Source organism: Psammomys obesus, unplaced genomic scaffold (assembly GCF_907164565.1).
Source record: "Psammomys obesus unplaced genomic scaffold, mPsaObe1.curated_primary_1811, whole genome shotgun sequence".
Lineage (NCBI taxonomy): Eukaryota > Metazoa > Chordata > Mammalia > Rodentia > Muridae > Psammomys > Psammomys obesus.
In genome coordinates this window covers 22015553-22034990 of record NW_026596046.1, presented here as the reverse complement: position 1 = coordinate 22034990, position 19438 = coordinate 22015553, and the positions used below count along the sequence as shown (strand labels likewise).

The window sequence follows — 19438 nt, the reverse complement described above, 5'->3', positions numbered from 1 at the left end:
CCGTCTGTCTCTCTCTGTGTGTTTGTCTGTCTCTGTTCTCCCTCTCTTTCTCTATGTGTGTGTCTGTGTGTTTGTCTGTCTGTCTCTGTTCTCTCTTTCTGTCTCTGTGTGTATGTCCATGTGTGCTTGTCTGTCTGTGTCTTTCTGTCTCTGATCTCTGTCTCTGTCTCTCTCTGTCGAGCTTTATCTTACCATACACAGCCTCTCTGTAGAAGAAACAATGACATTTAGTCCTCTAAATCAAAGTTCCCTTGAGATTACATACCACAGCATGTTAACCTCAGGAAATGGCGATGCTGGTTCTCAGGATGTAAAGAGGAAGAGCAACATAGATTGACATTGCAGATCAGTGTCAGTGAAGAAAGAACAGCAGAGATACACAGAGTTCATTGTCTTGGGCCCAACTGTGAGGAGGCAATAACCTCACACTGTGAAACACTCTGAGCCTGCCAGTGAGTCACATGTTACACAGTCAAGTTCAGTCCTTGGCTTCTACCAACCACATCCTTTCCTCTGTGCCTTAAAAATAAGAGAGAGCTGGAATGTGCCTTCAGCATGTGCTGTTACTTACAGGGCTGAGTTCATGGGACCCCAGAGGCACTGACTTCAGTACAATATGGTATTTGAAATAATCCATGGCTGACAGACCTATGGGCACATCTGAGTTGCTCAGGGTGGGGGAGACAACCAAGTTCACTCCCTACCTTCCACTTAATCATCCAGGGGTCTCCTGCCAGCCTTTGTAAGGTACACTCTAAGGCCTCTCCCAGTTCCTGCCCCCATGCCTGCAGTCAGTTCATAGTAGTCCCATCAGGCAAGGAGACTGTGATGCAAGACAGTTCCCATCCTTATTAGTTGATTCATAATCTGGGCAGATGCAGTATCATGATCTCTGCCTCATGCTGTAAGTCTAGAGAGCATTCCCAGATTTTCTCAAGGATGGTCCTGGATCTTTATGTTCTGCTTATCATCATGCTTTATACCTTGACTTTGGATTTGGGAAATATGGTCCAAGACATATCAGCTGCATTATGGTGGCTGGAGCCCCGTCGAAGGCCTGATCACATGTGTATACTGTTAGGGAGCTGGGTGTCGATGTGGGTGCCCAAAGGAGACAGTGACAAATAATCTCAAGGTAATGGATATGGGTCACATGAGCTTCAAAAGAGGGAGTCTCTTTGCTCAAGAGGTTCAGGAATGCAAATCTAAAGCTTGGCTTTCTTTCTCAGCATGGCCTAAGGAAGCTGCCTTCACTGGCTACCACTGGGCTTGACTTCTATTCCCTCACAGTCCCTAACAGCAGGCAGGGATGAGCTCTCTGCCTCTAGAAGACTGATGACACACCAGACCAAAGCATAAACCTCCCCCAAAGGACTCCAGAACCTAGTAGCATCCATCCTTCAAAAGGTCAGCATCCTGATAGCATAGCCAATCCACAAGCCTGCACTCAAAGGAAGGCCTAAGCCTTCTCACAACACTGGCCAGCCCAGGGTAGCTTCCCACTTGAATACACAGGATGCTTCTGTGCTGCAGGTGCCATCTGCTGCCACTAGTGGGGAAGTGACATTCCAGTTACTGTTTCAGAGTGTGGACAACTGACATTCCCAAGTGATTATCAAAAGTCAGAGTTACACACTGTACTCTCCATGTACTTTACACTTCCTCGGACCTCTTCCCTGTGTCAGGTGAGGCAATGAGAGGCATTCAGGCTTAGCACAAAACTGCATGGCTCCTCTTAGTCAGTCCTGCCTTCATTGACTTGGGTTCTGGGGTTCCTGCATGTACTCACTAAGACTTCTGTTTAAGGAGCCCTCCTCATCACATACTTTCATAATCTTCTATGGCCTTAATCTTTAGGTCGCAGGAGAATGACACCATGATTGTGTCAGCACCTCATGGACATCAAGAGGAGAGTTTACGAAGTGTCCCCTTTCTGTATGTAAATCAAGATGGATGACCCCCCTACTATTCTAAGTAAACTCTGGAGGCACCTTTGCAGCAGAGCTGGAAAAGAAATACAAGTCAGCATGCAGCTAGCTGCACCTCCTTCTTTGCCCTTGATTCCCTCAGTTGTCCCCCTGGGGCAAAGCTCTGGTCTTTTTGGTTCAGCAGAGGTGTCACCTCCTCTTGCACCCCAGCTGTTCTTGCTGCAGTGTCCCTACCCTGCTCCCACATATGTAGCGACAGGTTTCCTTACTGTGGCTGCCTGCCTTCCAGCAATTATGGGTGCTCATAGATACCACATTCTCAGGCCTAACAGATTGATTCCATTGTCCCCTCTGGGGGAGAAGATGAACTTGGACCAGTGAATAGGGTCTTAAGCATGTATTATTCTCTTTTCACAAGATAGCATTCCCTCTCCTCTATATCCTTGAGGGCTTCAAAATGAAATCATGCACATCAATGCATACCACTTGTTTCTCAGATCTTGTTGCCAGGCAACTGGCAGGTCTTGGTTCTTTTAAAATGCTTGGTTCTTTTAAATGCGAGAAGCTCAGGCTTATTTCATAGAACTTAAGATTATTGTACCATTTCCTGCACTGGTCAGTGAATGTGTTTTTTTTAGCTTTTAGATCTTCCTGTAATTGTTTTCTTCATTCACCTCAGTCCACAAATTAAGTTTATTTATGGATCCATCAGAGAATCTCAGAAAGACCCCTCTCCATGTTTATAGAGGGAAATTAATCCATAGCAATATAGCACTGTTGCTCAACACAGACTCTAGCTGAAAGATTTGGACTTGCCTCTGTAGGCTTGGGGTCACTGAAGAGCTATAATGGGTCAGACTTGCATTCGGACAACTGTCAGTCTGGCTACAATATAAGGTCTAAGATGCGGGGGAGGGGAGATGAGAGAAGGCTTAGCCACGTGGTGCAGGTAGTGACAAGCCGCAGTGGGCAGTGGGCATGGGCATGGGCATGGGCATGGGGAAGGGAGAAGAGTCAAGAGGGTTTTGCAAGAGTTTTGGCAGGGACAGAAGTTTGTGGTGAAGAAGCCATTCAGCATGTGCTGGACTAGAGATAAGTCAAAATAGACATTGTGTTCTTATGATTCAGAGAGGCACTAAGTGACAGAATATATACTGGAATACAGAAGGAGACCAAGGGAGAAGGGGGGGTTGCTGATGGGTCATCCTAAAGGTCAGTGGAGCGAGCAGATTCTCCTTGAGGGTTGCTCTGCACAGCAAGGAAAGTCTGTTTCACGTGATCCCCACAGGAACATGCAGGCAGGTGAGGAAGTTCTGCCCATAAGTGCCTGAACTTCATCAGCCCGTACACTCTCAGAGCGCCACCTTCTCTAGGTGCCAGGGAGTGTGGGGGTATGCACTCTGGATCTTGCCCTACCTTGGGCCTCCTGGACAAAGGTCCATTGAAGAAGTGGTCTGCACCACATGACCAGCTCTGTGGCTGTGGAAGGAGCGTAAAGAGACCCTGGTCTCTCTGTGGCAAGATTCTTGCCTGTGTTCAAGAGCTTGAAGTCCTCTGACCAAATTCTGTATTGTATCACTTTCTTTGGCTTAGAGGTGCCCAACCTTAATCTTTCCTTCTCTATTTGACTCTTTTCCCCCTCCTCAGCAAGCTCTTCCCACTTCTGCCTAAAGGATGGAGACTTTCGAGACCCTAGAGAGTGTTTGCAACGTACAAGAGCTTGGTGCTTCCCTGGACAGTTTCCATCTTTCAGGCAGTCATCTGTGGGGTGGGGTTGGCCTCAGGAATCTGCTTGCTGGTGTTAACCTGTCTTCCTCCTGTCTCCTACATGGGTCATCCTCCTCTGAACCTCTCTAAAATGTCGGCTACTACATCAGGGCCCATTGGCTTTGCTTACATTAGATTTCTCACTGAGCTCTGGCTGCTCCCCAGCTTTCCAAGCTTCTCAACTTCCTCTTACACAAGGTCTACCCCTCTTACAGGAATGCCGCTCCCTCTCGCAATGTGTCCTCCCAATCCTAGGCCTTCCTTTGACCCTCCAGACAAACCTTCCAGAACACACCTTCCTTTTCTCCTGCCACATAGGTCTAACTTTGCCTGCTGATCCCAACCCCTTCTAGACCCTCCCCTCTATGTCTTTTTCTCTCCTATCTTTTACCTTCCAAGGTGTTTCAGAACATGTGATCAAATGCCACCCCTGGGTTCTGCTGTGCACAGTGGACGTTTTGCTTTCCTGCTTAATGAGCCTGATGCTTGAAGACCATGTTGGGTGTCCTTGTTTTCTCTGCCATCCTCTACCCCTGGCGGTGCTGGCTCAGGACTCCTTGAATGGAAATCATGCTCACACTAGTTCGCCCAGGGGCTGGCTGCTGTGTTCACAGAGGGCCTCTCGGCACACACGGCATTCACATCGCCACACCTCTGCGGCTGGCGACATGCTATCCCGCTTCCCTGGAAGGAAGGGTGTAAAGATGATGAATACATGCAGTGTGTGGAGCAACCTTGCCTGGGGATCTTCTTTTCTTGCTGTTAGTGTCACTTTCCTTCCTGGAGAAACCACGAAGCCCTCCGTCCTGCATCAGCAGACACAGATTGTATTTTTACTGTTTCATCCCAGTAATCACCTTTGTCTTAAGTGTGTTAAATGAGGTTGGCTGTTACTCTCTTTTGAGCCTAAAGGTAAAAAATAATTTGAGGCAGAAATATTCTCCCAGCCCTTCTGTTGTTTTTTCGTTTTAAACATCCCAGAGATGGAGCTGGGTAAGCCAGGATCGCACCTGTTCTGTTACTATGCTGCAGGAAATGCACTGGGTGTAGAACAAAGACACACTCAACTTTATATAAAGTAAAGCTGTGTCATCAGTGGGCTCCTTAGTGACACAACAGTAGTAACGCTTGTGAGGCATTAGATACTGCCAGCCCATTGTCAGCTGAGGGTATTGTTAAGGAGAAAGGCATTGATAAAGCCCCTGCCAACATCTCAGCCTGGCTTGGGCTGCCTTCAGCCAGATTAAGCATCTAGCACATTCCTACTTTAGAGTGGGGTGTTGAGGACTCATGAGGTATATTGAATGTTGTATTGAAGGTAAAAGTAGCATGGTAGTGTGGGTATTCATCATTATTGGCTGCTTTATGTATTTTGAGGTACAGTGTTTACTGAATGGATCATCACCATCAAAAACATTAAAGGAGCATAAGTTAAAGGCTATCTTACAGTGCCTCATATTATGAGGTATATAAATCACATGTGTAAGGAGTCAGAAGCTACATTAGTAAGTATATGTCCACACATATTCATGTTTAAGTATATGTCCAAACATGATTCATGTTTAAGATCATGCTTATACACAGAAAGCCTGCTAGGATGTTTTAGTCTTCCATGGTCCCTGGTCTTAATTTTGCATGTCCAAGAAAAGTCCATAGACATGTGTGTAATTTAGGAAAGGCCAATACATATTTAGAAAAGGAGATCACGGAGGTCCATGCTCCCCACACATAGACAAGAGCTTACTGATCTATCAGGGCTCGGCTTCAACCACAAGTGCCCAAAGCACTGAGCCATTATAAGTTAGGCCCAGGAATTTGGCCATCTGATACTAACAGTGTGTTATCTTACCCCAATGTCTGGTGACCCCTGGTCTGATCCTTCTCTTTTTCCCTCCCCCTAACCTCTTGCTTTCTGGGAAGAGAGAACCACAGTGAGATTGAGCGGCGCAGGCGGAACAAGATGACTCAGTATATTACGGAGCTCTCCGACATGGTTCCCACCTGCAGTGCACTGGCTCGGAAGCCAGACAAGCTCACCATCCTGCGTATGGCGGTCTCACACATGAAGTCCATGAGGGGCACCGGGAACAAATCTACTGACGGCGCATACAAGCCTTCCTTCCTCACTGAGCAGGTGCCACAGCGTTACTCTTCTGGTGTTGTGGCTGGTGGAAGTGGGAAAGAGCCTTGGGGTCACAAGCCTGAGATAAACTGTGTGGTAACGTAGCATTCGGGATTGGGGAAGGGGTGAAGGCAAGAAAGTTTGCTTCCATATCTCAGCAGGAAGTATTCCCCACCCACCCCCACCCGGTCTTATAATCTTTGCCCCCTGCCTCCTCTCCTCTATCCCATCCTCACACTCTCCACCCCATTTACCCCTCTCCTCCTCAGAGAAGGGGAACCTCCCCCATGGGTATCAACACATCATGGCACACGGGCACATCAGGTTGCAGCAGGACCAAACACATTCTCTCCCACTGAGTCCAGACAAGTCAACCCATCTAGGGGAAAGGGATCCAAAGGCAGGCAACAGAGCCAGAGACAGTCCCCACAACAATTGTTAGGAGACCCACGTGAAGAACAAGCTGCACATCTGCCACATATGTATGGGGGGCCTAGGTCCAGCCCATGCCTGCTCTTTGGTTGATGGTTCAGTCTCTGTGAGGCCCCATGGGCCCAGGTTAGTATACTGTGTAGGTCTCTTCAAGAGTGCCAGATCTGTCTATATTCTACTCTTTTAGCTCCTATAAACCTCATTAAGGGGTAGTTTTAAAAAAATGTGATGAGCATACTGACACAGGAAGATGGCAGTGACAAAGGTAGCAAGCGGGTAGTCTTGCCATGAGAGTCACAACAGCTGTGATGGTGATGACTACGGGGTCATCACAGCCAGCACTGGAAGGCATCCGTGGTCCTGGTCCAAGTCACATCTTTTTGTGCCATTCATTTTTTTTTTCACTGAAAAGCTGCTGCTCTTCATCGCTGTTTGACAGAAGAGGAAGTTGAAGCTTAGAGAGCATCCCTTGCAGGCATTCCCCCGGGTTGTTTGCTTAGAGAAGGAACTGGAGAGTGGTCTACTGGACTTCCTTAAAGCCATGGATTTATGCCCATGCTAACTCGGGAGAGAAAATTGCATGAAATAGCAAGGTGGCACTGGTAGATGGGCTTATACGAGCCAGGAAGCTTGTCTTCCGAGTCCTTGTCCTTCCTGTGGTGGTCACAGTGAGCATAAGCTGGCACCTAAAGCTTTAGTTGACTCGTCTAACTAAACATGAAGCTTTGACTTTCTGACTTCCATGGCTTTCCTAAGATAAATGAGCCGATGGGCTCAGTGGAAAGAGATGAAATTACATGGTTGTCAGAGGTGTTAGTTTGGAAGTGCCAAGTACCCCATGTGTGGAATCTTGAGTAATGTGGTGTTTAAGAAGGTAGGACATGAGGCCAAAATGAAATTGAAAAGTGACTGTGGTGCAGGGGCCGTGCTCAGGACAGAGGCTGTGAAGGAACCACAGAACGAGCACAGAAGAGGTCAGCATGGGGACTTCCAAGAGGGGCACAGTATGTACAGAGGGAGGAGAGGAAAAGGCACGAGGGGTTTCTAGTTGTGCTGGTGCAGAGTATCTGTCTATGTTGTGACAGCAGCTTTAGAAGAACAAGGGAGATAAACCAACTCGATTGCCCTCTGTCCTCCTGTGCAGGTGCCGTACACACTCTGATCCCTTTTAACTCCTCTCAAGGGTCACTTGATCCCTCATGCTGAGGGTTTCAGGAAGAAGGTAGTGGCCATATTTGGTCTTAGAGATAATGGAGCATGGTGGTCCAGGTACGGGCTTCCACCCACATTCCCGTCTCTATAAAAATGAAAGGCATGCTAGCCCCCAGTTCTGTGATTGTGGTGGGGAAAGGCATCCCCGTGCAGACTGTGGTGGGGGTGTTACTATAATGAAGATGAATGGCGAGACACGACCTGTCTTAGACAGAATTAAGTACTACTAACACCAGGGTCAGTACAGAATGTTTTCCCTGAATTTATTAAATTCTTGCCAAAGGACTCTAAGTGACTCCACAGATGGCAGCGAGAAGGCAGCTACACACTTATGTGCCCTATCCATGCTTCTCTCTTGGCCATATGTACACTTAAAGAGTCCTACTATATGGCAAACCCTTACTTAGCCCTGCACGCCAGAAGCTCACTTAACCTCCCAGAACTTCGCTGAAAGGAATCTTTATAAAATAGTAGAAGCCAAAGCCATTAAATACCACACCGGGGTTGTACAGTTACATGGAAGGGCATGGATGGGATCTTTTTCACTCCCAAACCCATAGTGTCTTACCAGAGAAAGGAGGAAAGGCCAGTTATGAGTAACGAGCTCTCAGATGATGAACCTCGGGAGGGAGGGTGTGAAGATATGGGTGATGGTGGCTCTGTCCCAGTGGGCCTTTGCAGTCCTTGCAAACTGTGTAGAAACATGCATGTATGCATAAACAAAGCCACCCAACCTCCTCCAGTGACACAGAATTCTCTCCTTCCCCAGACATCTTACCCTGATTTTTTTTTAAAGGATCTTCCTGTTGGGAAGATTTTTCCTGACACTGCGAATAAAAATGCTGACATTCTTAGAACCACGGAAGAATCTAAGAGACACAGGAAGCAGAGGTGCATATGGGGAATTGACAGAGTAAACTTTTGGTTGAAAAATGCTTTTGCCATCTGCATCCACACTGATTTCCCAGGCTGAGTGCATTTGAGTGGCTCCCCAGCCACAAATTTTCTAGGTTGTGCTCTGAGAAGATTAAGATCTTCTGTAGACTTGGGTCTTTGGACCCTCTTGGGCATTAGGAGGGCACTCTGACCAGAAGTCCTGGATTCCATCCTTTGCTTCCTCTCAGCTAGCCCTGACTGTTGTATGATAACCATTCCATGCGGGATTATGTTTGAACACTGAGCCTGGGATGGGGAAAACGGTTGCTAACTGCTGACCCCAAGGGACCTGGTCAGTGTGTGAGAAGGTTGGGAGTGTTTGTGGGAGAGTCAGCTCCACACCTCCCGCAGGCCAGGAGTCTGGGTATTTTATTTAGCTTGATGAGAAAGTGTATAGATAGTCACCACTGAGCCGCCTTTAGGTATGGATAGCTCATTTTATAAAAATTGGCTCTTTTGTGGCCCCTGACGTGACAGCAGGGTTTCTTGCTCATCCATTAGTTGCAAGCACTTCCTTTCTGCCTTTAATGACTGTCATATCTCTGGTAAGCCTATGTGCTCCCACAGCCAGCACACCAGCCTCTCCTCGGTGATGTGGCTAGTTCATTGTTCTCTGCTGTGTCCTGTGCTGTTCTTGTCTGCTGAGATGATGATGATGGCTTTCAGAGTTCTGGAAGCCCAAAAGACATATGTAAGTTAAGGGGACACCCTTCTATACAGTGTGAGAATTGAGCTGGGACATGCAGGAACAGGAATGCAGTATCCCCACACAGTAGGAACAGTAGGAAGACTCTGGTCTGCTTCTCTCTTGTCTCCCTCTCACCCTCATCCCTTTCTACCGTCTAGGACCCTTTGTGCCATGTGCCATATGCTGGGCCTCTCTGCAGCATGATGACATCAGTTTCAGTACCTGAGGGAGGTAGCTCAGATAACTGGCAACTCTGCACTCCTGATCATCATTCCCTGCTCTCTCACCTCCCCTCACTGGACATCTCCCCACTCATCTCTCCAAGAAAAGATAGTGTGTTTTAGGGATGGTGCAAGTTTTGTGCCTTTTTCTAAAAATAAGCTAAACAGGTGAAATGATGTTCACCAACCAACCATTTGTACACCAAAATGAAGAGCTACCTAAAGGAAGTTTAAGTTGCTAATTAGGAGAAGATAACTGATCTGGGCCTGTTAGTACACTTGCTGACCATGGCCTTTTCTCCCCAGGAACTGAAGCATCTCATCCTTGAAGCCGCTGATGGATTTCTGTTTGTGGTGGCAGCTGAGACGGGGAGAGTGATCTATGTGTCTGATTCTGTCACTCCTGTTCTGAACCAGCCACAGTCCGAGTGGTTTGGGAGCACCCTCTATGAACAGGTGCACCCTGATGACGTGGAGAAACTGAGAGAGCAGCTGTGCACTTCGGAAAACTCCATGACAGGTCGGTGTAACTTTGGGGGGGATGGCCATTTGACCTTAAAAATTGTTCTCCCTAGCAGGGAGTGGTGGAGCATGTCTGTAATCCCAGCACTCGGTGAGACAGAGGCAGGTGGATCTCCGTGAGTTTGGGGCCAGCATGGTCTACAAAGCGAGTCTAGGACAGCCAAGACTACATAAAGAAACCTTGTCTTGAAAAAAAAAAAATTTGTTCTCCCGCCGGTGGTGGTGTGCACCTTTAACACCAGCACTTGGGAGGCAGAGGCAGGCCAGCCTGGTATACAGAGTGAATTTTAAGACAGCCAAGGCTACACAGAGAAACCCTGTCTCAAAAAAAAGTGTTTTCTTCAGTAAACACATTGGCAAGCTAGAATTCATAAAATATCCTAAAGATGGGATGATATATTTTATTTAGTTGGTGTAATGACTTCATTAATAGTATCTTAAAATATTCATTTAATATGTCACTTTTTTCTAAATTTTACCATAATTAGAGTATGTGGTCAGTAGGAGGTGTCCTTGCTACATTAGTGAGACCCAAATGTTCTCTTTGTATCCCCATGGTACCCGTCACTTAACAACCTAGGCCTTAGCCACCTGAGATACAGTTCCTTATTGAAATATTTAAGTAAGTCTGCCATAACATAATAGACACCTTCTTCAAAATGACCTCGCTGTACAATGCATGCAATAAGATCTATAGAATTCACTGGGGAAAGCGGGTTGGAAGTAAAACAAAACAGACAAAAGTAAAAGTAGGAACTTAGTGAAAATGACAGCATGGCTTTAGTGACAAGTGGAAATTCATAAATAATATTAAGCCTGATTCTTGACCTGGAAAATAGCAACTTTGGCTGAGGAAACCAGTCTTAGGAGATGTTGTCTCCTGTGTGTTCTCATAAAGTGCTGCCAGGACAGCTATGTGAAATCAGAGTTTCTACACCAATTGTAGATAACTCATGGTGAACTCACTGCTGGTAGGTGGTTGGGGCGTGTGAATGATATGGCTCTCTGTGTGGCCTGATTCAGCCCGGTGCAGTTTTCTCTGCTCATCTACTATTTTTCATGGGTAAGCAAACACAAAACCCACATTTTCTCCAATTGTTCCCTCCCGTATCCCTCAAAAAAGAACAAACTTATATTTTCATAACAAAGGTCACAGATGCGTTCTATCAAAATGCTTGCATCCTTCTATATAACATACATATGCGCTATGTTCCTCCCTGACTATATGCAGCTGCGGTTCTTCATTTGTGTCTAGTACAGTGCTAAATTCTGATAGTTTGCATGCAGTAGCCACTCAGCAGGAGCCTAGTGAATAAGTGAGTCACTGTTCCTGTTGTCAACTCAGGCCTCTGTGACATGTGCCATAGACTAGGTAACTCCGACTCAGGAATTGATCTTCTCTTACTTTGGAGGCTGGAAATTTAGTCTCTCAGTCCACTTCATCTACAACAAACTACTGTGAACTGTGTAGCTTTAAGGGCATGAAAAGATGGCTCAGTAGCAAAGAGCTCTTGCTTCTCTTCCAAAGGACCTGAGTTCAATTTTCAGCATTTACACTGGGCAGCTCACAACTGCCTGTAACTCCAGCTCCAGAGGCTCCAAAGCCCTTTTCTGGCCTCAGCAACCAACTGCACTCACATTCACATACTCATGCACACAAATCAAAAATAAAAGGTGTGCGTGTGTATGTGTCCTCATGCTAAATCTCTGTTTATGTACATTCTCACAGTTTTAGAACTGTCGGGCAGAGTGAATGGAATTTTATGTAAGAAGTGGGAAATAGTAAGAGCTGGAGGGGACGGGAACTCCACAAGCAGAGCAACAGAACAAGATAATTTGAACACAGGGAACTTCCCAGAGACTCATACTCCAACCAAGGACTATCCGTGGAGATAACCTAGAATTCCTGCACAGGTGTAGCCCATGGCAGTTCAGTGTCCAAGTGGGTTACATAGTGATGGGAAGAGGGACTGCCTCTGACATAATCTGATTGGCCTGCTCTTTGATCACCTCCCCCTGAGGGGGGGAGCAGCCTTACCAGGCCATGGTAGAGGACAATGCAGCCACTTTTGATGAGAACTGATAGACTAAGATCAGAAAGAAGAGGAGAACCTCCCCTATCAGTAGACTTGGGGAGTGGCATGCATGCAGAAAGGGGAGGGAGAGTGGGATTGGGAGGGGAGGAGGGAGGGACTTATGGGGGGATACAAAATGAATAAAGTGTAATTAATAAAAAAAAACTAAAAAGAAAAAAAAGAGATTAGGAAGTCTAAAATCAAGCTATAAGTAAATATGTCTGGTGAGGGTGCACCTTCTGGCTCATAGATGATGCTTTTGAGCTGTGTCCTCAAAGGGTAGAAAGAACTATCACAGCCACAAGGGTTCCATCCCAATGACCTAATGCTCCCATCACCCTGGGGATTAGGATGCCAACCTGCCAAGTTGCAGTCAAGCGTTCGGTTCATTTCATTCAAGATCATGGTGTCAGCAGGGCTATTTCTCTTGAGACCTCTCGTCAGTTTCCAGATGCTTCCCTTTCAGTCCCCCAAGATCTTTGTTTCTGCCTGCATTCCTCATACCTCCCCTACTCTTTGGAAGGATACCAGTCATATGACCTAGTTTTGCCTTAATTGCCTCTTTAAAGGCCCTGCTCCGAAAGTAGTCATATTCTTAGGTTCTGGCAGTTAAGTCTTCAGCCTATGAATTTTTGAGAGAGGGTCACAATTCTACCCGTAATACCTAGAATCATATCCAGTCCTGTGGTGTCTGGACTGGCAGAGGTTAAACTGTTTCTGAAGGTTGGTACTCGTTTTCTTAGTGCGAGTGATCCACAGATAGAGATTTAGCGTGGGGATGGGATTTGTATGTGAAAGAAGAACCCAAACTCAGACTCAGACACTGTAGCTCCCTCTTTGGACTGACTGTTGTAAGGAACACAGAATGTAAAGTTCAATACTTGGGAACTGTGTGAAAAGAAGTCAGCCAGGAAGTGCTGGTTGTAAAGCTGAAGTCATCCCCTCTGGAAACAGCTGGGGTGTTTTTTTGTTGTTATTGGTTTGGTTTGGTTTGTTGTTGTTGTTCTCCCTAGACTTTCTGTATTTGGCCACAGTATGTGGCTTCTTCAGATTCATCAAGAGACACAGCTGGGGCATATGGCAGGGGAAGTGGTGGCCAAAGGCAGTGCGGATTCAGTCCAAGAGTGCTGCTAACTGGCTCACAGGCGGCTCCTGGACATTTCTGTGTGAAGTCTTCATGCATCTGGCTGAGTAGAAACGACTTTGGAGGGATTGTGAGCAGTACCCACAGCTGATAGAATGGGTCCTGACCCTTAGGGAATAAGAGGCCACGGGATTCTTTTTGGAGTCACGCAGTGAAATAGACTCTTCCAAGATACACACAAGACTTTTTGACCTGGGGAGATAGCTTAGAATGGCTCCTTGCAGCATGGCTGCATGCTGACAGGCATGGGGCTCACTGGTGCCCAGAACAGGCTGGAGTTTGATTATTGAGTATCCAAAGTGCACATTTAATACATTTTTTTTTCATTAGAAAGTCTTAAGAGTTACTTGATGCCTTTGATTATTGGACAAGGCTCTCAAATCCTTTTGCCCCTGAACCTCTGTGGTCTAAGGTAGAAATAAGTAAGGGAGTTAAGGTGGCAGGTCCAGGATCAGGAATCTAGGCAAGGCTTGCTAGAATAGAGGTGTCTTAAGGAGATCAGCCAAGTCCTTCCCTTAAGGAAGACTCCCTCCCCTGAACCCCTCTAGGGAGTGGATGTCCCATTCATTGGATCTGCAGCTCCATCTGTACTGAACATAGGCAGGGAATACTCTGTGTGTGTGCACAGTGAGAGAAAGGACAAAGAGGGAGCCAGAGCAGTGTGTTCAGCCTGCCCTGTTGGTCCAGGGACCTAGGCAGTGATATTTGCACAGAGGTGTGGAATCAAGAAGAGATAGTGGGGCTCCTTGTTGGGTTAAATCTTTCCATAGCTGGTCAAGTGTGGACAAGGGTAGTGGTCCACAGAGGTGTGGATCATTGCAGTGCTTTGGTCTTTCTGTGAATAAGCTTTCTAATGTTGTTGGGAGACAATGATGATGCTATCCGCTGGCAACAGCATTGCTGAAAATAGACAGAGCCATAGAAAGGGAGCTAGGAGACTCTCCTTTTTTTTCACTCTGGTCTTGTCTTGGTGATCTTGGGAAGTTCTTTTCTTCTTTGATCTTTGTTCTTCTTATCCCAGGGCAGGGGATCCCTAAAGTTCCTACCAGCTCTGATTTTATTCTCTCGTCTAAGGTTACCAAATAGGATCTAATCCACTGGGTAGGAATGGTAGGAGGAGGAAGCGCTGAAACCTGGAGCAGTAAGAAGATAGGCCAGTGCTGTGCTAAAGTGCTGTCACTCCCATTCCAGAAGGCAGCAATGGCCTTGTGGAGGAAGTAGGGGTGTGTCTGATAACCTCTATCCAGCCTCTGCCTACAGTGTTGATGGCTCTAAGAGTGCAATGGTCACCAACTGGCTGTATATGCTGAGTGTCAGTGTGCTGTTCAACAGAGCTACTCATAAAACCAGGCTCTGTACTGACTGTTTGACAAAAACATGAATCCATGAATCAAGGCTTATAGGAACCCAACCCTGAACTTCCCTTGGGAGCAGTGGGTCAGTGTTTCCTCATTCAGTGTCCACAGTAGCTTTATGAAGCATAAGTGTACCAAATAATGTAAACTCACCCTGAGTCTTTTTTATTTATCCCCAGTTCTCCTTTGTTTTGTGTGGGGCTCTCCAGCGACGTCACACATGCATATGCAGCTCTGGGCTTCAAGCCTCTGGCTGTGCAGCATGTAATATCCAGAATGGCTTTCTGCCAAAGTCTGTGAGTGTTCCTGGCTTGCCTTTCTTAGCACTGTTTAGATTCCTTTGCTCTGTCCTGCCCTGACCCATGCTGAGGGCTAAGGAGACTCAGAGCTAGGCTTTGAGACCAGCCTCTTCATCCAAGGCACTTGGACCCACGCTGCACTCAGAGCCATCAACACTGTAACTAGAAGCTGGACACAGGTTATTGGACACACCCCTACTTCCTCCATAAGGCCATTGCTGCGTTCCGGAATGGTAGAGTCAACATAACACTGGCCTATCTTGTTACTGCTCCAGGTTTTAGCCCTTCTCCTCCTACCATTTTCTAAGTAACTCTTCAGAGGAAGGAAGGATGCCAAGCAGTGGTTTATAAGGTGATCACTGTGAGGAGGGGGTGTGGTTGAGACTCAGGAGTGCCTTGCAGGGAAGGGGGCTACAGAAATAACCACCTCAGATCTCTGAGCGATCTGAGTAATCACGCTCAGTGGGGAAAGGTATGGAAAGACCCAGGGCTTCCCAGGTGACAGCAAGCCCTCATGCTGTAATTGGATATACCCAAGCACCAGGTTCAGAGAGCAAGAAGGGGCAGCAGAGACGCCACCCAAGAGACAAGGAGTGAGCCAACATCCTCTCGGTGTCTCCTGGTGGTCAAACTCTGGAAAACCTTGATCCTGGTGAGTAGAAACAGATGGCTTTTTGCCAATGACCTCAGCACCTCAATGGGAGAAATGGCCTTGGTTCTTCAACCAGGAAGAGGATGTGGGAGAGGTTAATCTGTGGACATTTCAAAAGGAAGTTCATTTGGACCACGTGCCATGCATGACCTTCTGTGGTTAAGGATCCGCAGGGTTCTCCTGCATTCAGCATTTTGGGTCAGAATAGGGAATAACTTTGAAACAGACTGCCCGATGGTAGAAGTGGATACAAGCAAGGAGTGAACCAACTAACTTACTCACTTACCTTCTTTCTTTTCTCCCTTCCTTCTTTACTTCCATTCTTTCTTCCCTTCTTTCTTTTTTCAATGATTGTGCACTCATTAATTCATGAATAACCTGTCTTGTGCAGTTGTGAACAGGTCCCATGGGATTTGACTTACCCTGTGCTCATCCTCTTCAGCTTCTCACCTATAGACTCTCCCAGCTTCTGTTTATGAGTAAACCCCCACTTCCCAACTGTTGCAGCCTAGATTCTTTGCAGTAATTTGGGGAGAACCCAAGCTTGGTTGTTCCCCAAGGCTTCATCTGGAAAGCCCCTGTGTATGAGTCACTCACCCCAATCAGCTGTGATTAAGCTTTTCTATCTCCCTTTGAGTTTTGCTGAAGTCCAAGGATGTTTTGAATCTTGGATCACAGTATTTGGCCAGGCTCCGGTCTGGGCACAGATAGCTGCTCTGAGAGCAGGCCATCAGGGAGCCATTTTCAGCCAGCTGTGCTCACAGCCTCTCATCAGGCATTTTTCATGAGAGCCTCAAGATGCCACATACACTCAAGAGTCTCCCTGCCTGTCTGGGAGAGAAGGCACTTGTGGGATTTTAGATGCTTATGACTTTCATTTTCTCATTCAACTGTTGCAGTGAAATATTAATACCTATAATTAATCCACTTACATTTCTACGGCACTTCTTATGCACTGTTGAGAATAACCACCCACGCTGCACACCAGCTTCAGTCACTTACAGAGTGCCGGCAGATATACTCACCCAGGGTTTGACGGAGGGACCTGGTCCAGGTGATGACTCCGAGGCACGAAGGAGCGATGTTTTCTGGCCTCCTCTGCCACATTGCAGTTCTGAGCATAGAGATTGCCGTCAGTATCCCTGCAGCAGCGGTAGTCACTCCAGCACAGCAGCTCATTCCAGACAGGGCAGGGTAGCACTGAAGGCTCAGGTACACATGAGAGGTGGATCCTATCAGGACTGTGGGACTAAAGCAGATAGTCCAGATAGGTGTCTCATCACCCTCCGTGGTCTCCAACACCGCTTCTCAGTATGGTTCTCAATCAGCTATGTGAACATCAGTTTTGAACATAATGGAAGTGAAGATCACCCCGTACCCCCTAAGTCAGAAACTAGGACCCAGTAGTCTGTCTGTCTACCCATGTCCTTGAGATGCACACTGAACTTTGAGACGTACTGACTTCATGGCACCATTTTGGAACTTTATGTCAAATTCCTCAGACTGAATCTACCTTTATTCTTTACCTTGTCAGGCTTTTTGACCTCCACTGAAGTTTCACCTTGAAAGGATAGGAGAGAGAATATTTTGTGGAGTCTCTTATTGATTGTGGAACTCTATTCGTAGTTATCTGGGCAGATCAGTCTTGTTGAGGTTTGGAAGAGTGTTCTATGGACCATCAGCCTATGAATCTTCTAGGAACTTCTTGGAATATAGACTCGTTGAAGGCCATTGCCAGATGCTCCAAAGGCCAGGCAGAGATGGAACACACAACACAGGATGAGTGGTCCTGGGAAAATAGCTGGCGCTAGTCACCATTCAGTCTCAGCCCACCCAAGGCAGCTGGGCTGCCTTTGTAACACTTCACAAGAGAGGGCAAAGACAGACTTTGTGGAATTGAGCCGTGCGTTTGGGTCCTTTAGGGGAAGAATGCGAGGCAGATAATTGGTCCCACAGGAGTTCTGTGAACTATGCAGTCCAGCCTGTGGTATCAGTTCAGGAAAAAGATGGTGTGTTTCCAACTGTCAGTCATGAAGGTAACTTCATGAAAACCATATTTTCAGATACATAGTTTATTTTCTTTGGAACACCCTAACTTAGTCTTTGGACCAATGCCAGAATCTGAAACCCTAAGCATACTCAGCAGTCCATTTCTTGCCATATTAGGTAACACAGAAGAAAAAATAATTCCGGATTTTATCTCAACTATTAACACTGTTATTGAGTTTCTGTTGTTTGAAAGAAAAATGAAACATCTTAATGGTTAGAAAAGCATGTTTATTTGAGTTAAGCCATTGGAAATTGCCCAGCTGTGTAGTAAACATACAAGCTGCAGGGAAAGTGCTTGGAGTTGGGCTGTCAGAGATGCCCAGTAAGTGCACACTAGTATGGAACTGAGCATTGCAGCCGGCTGTTCTGCCTCTTTACAGAGACACTCCCACTGGAAACCACAGCGCCTTCCACCCCAGATGCTTCTTTGGAGCTGTTTCAGTTCTTTCTTCTTGTTAAATATTTACACAACCTGCCTTGTTTTGCTCATGAATACATAGCATGCTGATGCCCCCGGAACTGTTTTTGTTTTTCTCTCATATTTTATTTTGAAAGCTTTTTCATGAATCTGGACAGATCTCCAGCCCGAGATGCTGGGTTCATTATAGTGGAGGTGTCACAGTAGACGAAGGAGCCAGAGCACTGTTTCTGCACATGGCAGTCTCCAGCAGGGCTGCCTTCTTTGCATGCTGCCAAAAGTGCCATGAGGTGATCTAGTGGGACTTAAGCACAGGACCAAGTGGGGGTGAGGAGGAGGCGTGGGGACACGGGGAGGCAAATGGAAGGGTGGAGGATCCTGCCCTTCGTCAGCTGGCCCTGGTGACATTTGCAGCCATGAGTCTTTACCTTGAGAACTAACTAACTCAGGCGACTCATTTCCTCATCTGTAGATACAGATAACATTGTGTCCTCTAAGAACCAACACAGAGCATTCCAGAACTCATCTGTGGGACAGCAGTGATGGTTGTGTTTGGAAACTGATTACTGAATAAGCAAGAGTGGCATGGAACCCACTAACATAGATGGGTGGCTTTCCAAATGTCACTGCCTGCCCTGCTTCATTTTTCCCTTATCCCTTGGAGATGTCTTGTCAGTACAGGCTTGGAAGGAACACAGAGAAAAAAGCTGGGCTTCTTATCCTTTCTAAGTTCTGTTCATTCAGTCATCCATAAAGCACAGGCTCACCAAGTACCAATGAACTTTATCAAGATACTGTGCTAAGTGTTAGGGATATGGTAATGAATTAAACCAAAGGAGGCAGGCTCTTGTGGACTTTCCAGTTAAGGGGAAACAGACCCCAGAAAAGGACTAATGTTTAGTTCACATAAAATGGTAGGACATAGGGTAAAGGCCTCAATGGTAACAAAAGCTAGTAGATGGGTGAGCACTGCTTTGTAAGATCTGTCAAGGAAGCCAAGGGTGAACCAGGTAAGGCGGCCAATGAAGGGAAGTGGTACTTATTCCCAGAGCATCATGAGCCTCTGCACCTTAGAGCCTAAGGGTTTCCTGTGACCCTGTTGTATGTGAGGGCAGGGTGGGGGAGTGGAAAGCAAGATTGGCTATGTGTGGGAGGCACAGTTCATCTCAGGAGGATATGGAGGCTTTATCTCAGGAAGGTGTGGGGGTGTTAGCTCCAGGGATGGAAGTATTCAGTTTATGCAGGTGTGGGAGTTATCCAGGTAAGACACATGGCTAGGTGGTGAAGTTTTCCTCTGTCTGCTGTAACGAGCGATCATAATCTGAGACAGTTTAAACAACAGGAATTTCTTCTTTCACAGCTCTAGTGGCCAGATTTCTGAAAGCCTAGTGTGAACTGAATTGGTTCCTTCTGTGGGTTCTAGGTAAAAATATGTCTAAGCCTCCCCATGCCTATCCTTGTAGATGCCTCTTGATCAGTGCTTCTAGCATTACTTGGTGTCTCAGTGTCTAATTCCCTTCTTATCAGGACACCAGTTATGTTGGACTAACACCCTCCTTAATCCAGCATGACTATATATATATATATATATATATATATATATATATATATATATATA

The 19438-nt window shown here is 46.5% G+C and overlaps 1 protein-coding gene across 4 annotated transcripts in view; it reads left to right on the top strand.

The window, feature by feature from the left end:
- Arnt2 (aryl hydrocarbon receptor nuclear translocator 2) overlaps window positions 1–19438 on the top strand; it is a 153340-nt gene that overhangs the window by 46496 nt on the left and 87406 nt on the right. For all 4 annotated transcript variants that reach the window (XM_055623203.1, XM_055623204.1, XM_055623201.1 and 1 more), the window contains 2 exons: window positions 5616–5829; window positions 9613–9826. In XM_055623203.1, the coding sequence (XP_055479178.1) occupies window positions 5616–5829; window positions 9613–9826 (428 nt within the window). The remainder of the gene's footprint in view (window positions 1–5615; window positions 5830–9612; window positions 9827–19438) is intronic.